At 41.8% G+C, this 5663-nt stretch overlaps 1 protein-coding gene across 1 annotated transcript in view; it reads right to left on the bottom strand.

Moving 5' to 3' along the window:
* Positions 1–1805: 1805 nt before the first annotated feature.
* Positions 1806–5663, bottom strand: part of LOC104272051 (neuronal PAS domain-containing protein 2-like) — a 4461-nt gene continuing 603 nt past the window's right edge. The window contains exons 2-3 of the mRNA XM_009866930.1: positions 4430–4616; positions 1806–3265 (exon numbers count right to left, since the gene is read on the bottom strand). Coding sequence (XP_009865232.1) covers positions 3089–3265; positions 4430–4616 — 364 coding nt within the window. The 3' untranslated portion in view covers positions 1806–3088. The remainder of the gene's footprint in view (positions 3266–4429; positions 4617–5663) is intronic.

Raw genomic sequence — 5663 nt, 5'->3', positions numbered from 1 at the left:
GTCTGGCCACCTGCCTAGAAAAGTGTCCCAAACTGGGCGATTATGTGGGAACAAGCCGGATCTGGGCTGTAATCAGCTAGAACAACAGCTCAGTGCTGTGAGGAGGGCTGGCATCACCCGTGTGTGTGACAGGGAACAAGTGCAATAATCCCAAACGAGACAGTGTGTACAGGGAAGAAATGAGACAGCGTGAAAAACTTAAGTACTGATGTAAATCTGCTCTTTGCGAGTGTCCTGTATCCTTCCAGACAATATAATAAACCAATTTACTAGAAGGCAACCCCACCCTATTTACAGCTTCTCCCTATTAACAATGTGCAGTAGTGCTGGCTTTAGAAAGCTCAGTATTTGCTTCGAGGCAGAACCCGATTTAGACATACTATGGCAGTCGGGAGAGATTTGGGTGTATTATAACTATCCGTGGGAGGAAGACAAATTCTTAAAGGAATTCTCCTGTGACCTCCATCATAGCAGCTGAGATCCCTCAGGTGCTGCTTCCACAGGTATTTCCTCCGAGGTGCTCATACTCCTTCATTACCTCTTTCCTGCATGAACTTTTTTGGCCTACAGATTTCTCTTCCTCTTTATCAGAATAAGCCCTTACAGGAATGGGTGGAATTATGAAGTTACCCTCTAACTCAGCCAACTGGCCTTCCCTTAGGTTTGTCTGTAGTTAATGGATACAGAGAAGTTCCTTCAGACATTAAGTGAAAGCATCTTAGGGTTTAGTTTTTTAATCTTCATCTGGTGGGGTCACTCTTGCTTCACTGAATGCAAGAATTTAAAGAAATGAGCAGGATAACTCTGACTGGTACCTACAGTTAGCAGTCAAAACCCTTTCTTAAGGACCAGATCTGATCTCTAAATGCTTTTTAGAGACCAGATACTCGATTCCCTCTTCTCCCTTCAATAAAGTAAAACAAAGGGATTGCAGAGACTGAAATACATGTGCACCAATGAGCGCTACCAGCTGGTCTTGCTGTGGAAGCAGGAAGATCATTCTGCCAGTGAGTTTTCAGAACTCGGGGCAAACGAACCTTTACCATTTCTTGGAAAGTTTACTTTTACTGTTTCCAGCTCCCAGCCCAATTACCTCCATTGTTCCTCTATGGCACAGAAACCAGATGAACATGTGGGCCTTGGTGAACTGGTACCGAGGGGCATGAAGGGCAGCATGGTGGGCTCTCTCTTGAAGCTGAACACTTGCCCAGGCAGCTGTGAGCTGCCCTGAGGGTGACCACCCGCTTTCCATCTTGCCACGGTGGATGGAAACATTACTATGCTCGATTATCCACCTCGTTCCGCGTTGGAAGTTGCTGCTTCTGCAGTAGAGTCAGCAGAGGGAAATCAGACCTGTACCTTGGCTGCTCCATCTTGTAGTCCATTTGAATTTAATGTGAAAAAGAGTCTGCACAAGGATGACGAAGTGAAAACTACGGAAGCAATTCCAGCAGAGATGTATCAAGAAACTCAGGACAGTGATGTCTCAAAACACTGAAGCTGGACATGGGTCAAAACCCTGGCATGAGCTGAGTCAAACCATTCTTGGAACCATCTGTTTTGTCCTAATCTAAAACTGGTTGGAAGTACAGAGCTGCCTGAGGTCTTTAAAGATGAGCTTTAAAATGAGCTGTCTTGGCTAGCAGCTAATACAACTTCCTGAGCTATTGTTCTCATTGTCTGCACCATGACGGAGCTGCCATAGGAAAATAGCTGGTTTTGCTAAGTGGGTGCCAAACATTGCACAAGGCTAATATTAAAAATCTAAATTGAATGACATACTTGAACAGTCACAGGAAGATGTGTGCAAGTCCTGAAATAAAGCCTTTTGGCTATTTTATTTTATTCTACAAATAAAGACAACTGTCCATCATTAAATGGAAAAAAAAATAATAGTTTGAGTCGCATATGTCATGAAACAGTAGTTCCCTTCACAAAAACATTTCTAATTCATTAGTTTATTACAAAATATCCACTCACAAAAAAGCACAAGCACAATCTTTATACTTGTGAAATGAGTTGATATTTCATATACAAAATAATTTCCACATAATTCCATATAATTTTATTTTATATAGAAATAGGTCATTATTACAACAGCTGTACAATACACTACTTTTCATTTAATAATTACATAAAATCTTTCTTAGAAACATATCAACAGAAAACATACAAAAAAAGCGAAAAGTGCATTTCTTTTTTTTTCCCCCCAAAGGAAAATTCAATCCTAAATGTTATAATGAAAGAGATATGTAATAGTCTGCAGCATCCCAAGTCAGTGGGCCAAAACACAGTGCATATTTCTCAGAGACTTGCAGTGGGTGGGTTGAGGTTGAAGAAGGATCCATGTTGTACTATCGGAGAGTTGCACGATTGTGCTTACAACTTGAGTTCTCATCTGCAACCACAATTCATATAAAAAACAGTCCAGTGTGGGTTGTGGAGTTATTTTTGTTTGTGTTTTTTTTTTTTTTCATATCGAAGAACAGTTAGGGTGAGCTGCATAATACTTTTCAGATTCTAAATCAAGGGTTATGAGCTGTAGACCATTTTCACCAATGACTCCATTGGATGTGCTAATTTGGCCACAAGGAAACAAACTTCTCTTTACAGAAAGTGCCTAGGTTTTGTCCTCTGTGCAGTTGTGCAAAATAATAACAATAATCATAATAAAAATAATCTCTTGTTCTCTCCTCAATAGACCTTTGACGTAGTGCTTTTCATATGCAAAAGAAGAACTGAAACAGTGAAGGCCAAGTACCTCACGAGTCCGTCGACAGTCTTTTGGAATCTCCAGATAGTTTTCGGAGTGACACGCCTCCGTTGACGACGGAGGCCACGCAGGAGAGCGTTCCTTTTCGTTTTGCTCTGTCGGTACGTCCCGTGCTCACGACACGGTGCAAACTGATCCCGGCGGGCCGTAAAAGCGCTGTCTGTGGCAGCCTGCGCTCGGTGGCGTACTTCTGTCGTAGAGCTTTGAAAGAAATGCTTGTGCAAAAGCCGAAACAGTAAGTACAAAGTCATTCTCCTCTGCCCTGTGTGCCCATTGGTTAAAGCTAATTGTGCATTGAGTGTGCTGGTGGGACTCTTATCGCAGTGGCTGTGGTAAATTTGATGGTTCTGATAAGCTATTGCTTCTTCTTGATGTTAGTTGTTGTTGCTGCTGCTGTGTCTGATGATAGCCCATGTTTCCTTGCTGTGGTGAGTAAGATGGCAGGAGCAAAGAATCGGGTTGCTCATTGTGCAAAGAGCTTGGTGTTTGCACCTACAGATAAAATAAAATTCATCGTGGTGTTCGATTCTTTCACACATTAAAGCTCTTTATCCTGAACGTACAGGGTGCTTAAAAACACTACTGGTTTGCTGGCTTTTACTTCTGGGGCTGTTTGGCATGGGGTTACCGTACCTAATGCCAGAACGAAGGGACAGAAATGGCAACAGAGAACATCACAAATAGGCATAGGGAAAGGTTTTCTAACAGGAATGCACTGTCTAGGATTTGCAGGTTATCCTCAGAAGCCTGTTTAGGAACAGGGTGGGTGAGCGTGTCAGAAATTACATGGATTATAGAAATAACGCAGGAAAGAAGCAGGGAATGACAGTGTACCTCATGCTATCCTTTCTAGCCTTTTTCTTTTTTTGTACGTTTACAGGAGGGTGTGACTTTGCAGCAGTGAAGCTGATGTGAATTCTGCAGTTGCTTTTATTTGGAATGGTATCTGTCATAGTTTTTTTCATTAATTCTCAGCTATGATAAGGGTTTCATTTCAACAACGAGTTTAATCATTTGAGGTTGATGATACTCTTTCAATGATGCCAGTGGATATGTGATCAGATTTTATAGACTCAATTCAGCTACTTTTGAGTTAATACAGAGACACCTAATTTCCCCCCTTCCCCTTTACTTTAATATGTGTTGAATTAGGTCAAAAAATAAGTATTTTTACATCTTCAAATCACCTGGTTCTTCCAGGCAATGTGCTCCAGTTTATCTCCATTGCCTTGTGGAGTTGAGAAAATATGTTAATTTACTGAAGGGATCCACATATCTGATCCAGATCTCATTTTATGTCGATGCTGGTAATTAAAAATCATCTTTTGACTTGTAAACTAAGCAAATTTTCTACCGAATAAAGAGTACAAAATAAATCCTAAGGCAGCAATTTTCTCCATCTAGAAATACACTTTAAATATATCCAGGATAATCTGATTATGTCTCCAACATACAGAATTAGTAATTTCCTTTTAAATATTCTGACTGCTCTCACTGCTCCCTTGCTATACTGGAAGGGTGCACAGCACCATATCAGTGTCTTGCACATTTCAGTATCATGGCCATTTCTGCCATGACCAGGGCTGCTGCTGAAACCTTGCAGCTTTATTACTCTGCGCATGCATTTTATATGTTGTCCTCTTTGTCCTACTGTACCTGCAGGTAGCGTTGTTGCTGATGCTGTTGGTGCTGGAGTTGCATAGGTGGCAGAGAGGATGGCTGGGAAGGAGGCGTGGAGGCAAACCCTTGGTTTAACACTGCTTGTCCCATCAGTACGATCGGAGAGCTGCTGCTGGAAGTCTGCACTTCCAAACTTTGAAACATTTGTTGGGTTTGAGAATACCTGTGGAAGAAAGCAGCAAAACAATCAAGAACAAACTGCTGGAAGCAAAAGTCTACTCTTAGGATAAGGATGGAAGTCTTCATAAATAATTCCTAGTAGAGGATTCTTCTGCATGGGAGCTGCTAATATGAACAATGGTGCCATTTGTAGCAGTTTTCCTTTGCTCTGTGAGTGACCTCTACCTGGAGGGCAGAATACATCTCACCTCAAAATCCAGACCGCATTTTAAATTCATTAAAGATTCTCATTTGCGCATGTCTTCTTGTCAGCCACAGCGTTCACATCCCCAGCTCACTACACCAGAATGGCCTTTGACTCTGTATTACTATGCTGAGCTCTGCCTGTGCTCCCCTGCCCCTGCCTCTGGCCAAGGTTCATTACTTAAGCTGCTCGTACACATATTGCCAGGTGTGGTCAGCAGTTCCCGTTGGTGTGAGCCACACCGTAGGAACAGAAGAAGCCTCTTGAAGTCCTCTGGAGCAAGGGGTGGGACAGAAACAAAACACTCAGCTCCTCTTGCCAGTCTGCTTTTGCATAGCAAAACTGAAATAATGTGTTGTTTTGTGGAAGGCTGTGGGCAAAACCACAGTGGAGCTGTTGCCAACCCAGCCTCATTCTGTTTATCCTGCAATGGGTGATGAGATCATAGTGTGGCGTGTGTTCGCTCAACAGCTGTTCAACATTAGGAGTTGGTCAGAAATGCTGCGCTTTGGGTACTTGTACTGGGATGTGAGCTCCTAAAAAAGGGTCCCATGAGTCAGGAAACCTTCCACAAACTGGGAGATGTGTTTTTGCAAATCGGGCCTCTTTTATTTAGGTGTTTAAAAGCAGATCTAAAATGCTGTATATTTAAAGGTGACAAAATTTAACTCAAGATAATCTTAAACAGCAATTGTGATGCTTAGAAGAAGTGCTGAATATCTAGATTCCTGATGTAACATACAGAATTACTTTTAAAGTAATGATTTGCAAACAGCTGCCTATTATTTTAGCAGTTTGCAGTTAAGTACAGTGACAAAAACAGCTAAGAAAAACCAAAAAGGCATA

The sequence above is a fragment of the Apaloderma vittatum genome, unplaced genomic scaffold (assembly GCF_000703405.1).
Source record: "Apaloderma vittatum isolate BGI_N311 unplaced genomic scaffold, ASM70340v1 scaffold42713, whole genome shotgun sequence".
In the NCBI taxonomy this organism is placed as follows: Eukaryota; Metazoa; Chordata; class Aves; order Trogoniformes; family Trogonidae; genus Apaloderma; species Apaloderma vittatum.
The sequence above is the reverse complement of the archived record's forward strand: the minus strand, read 5'-3'. Positions and strand labels throughout refer to the sequence as shown.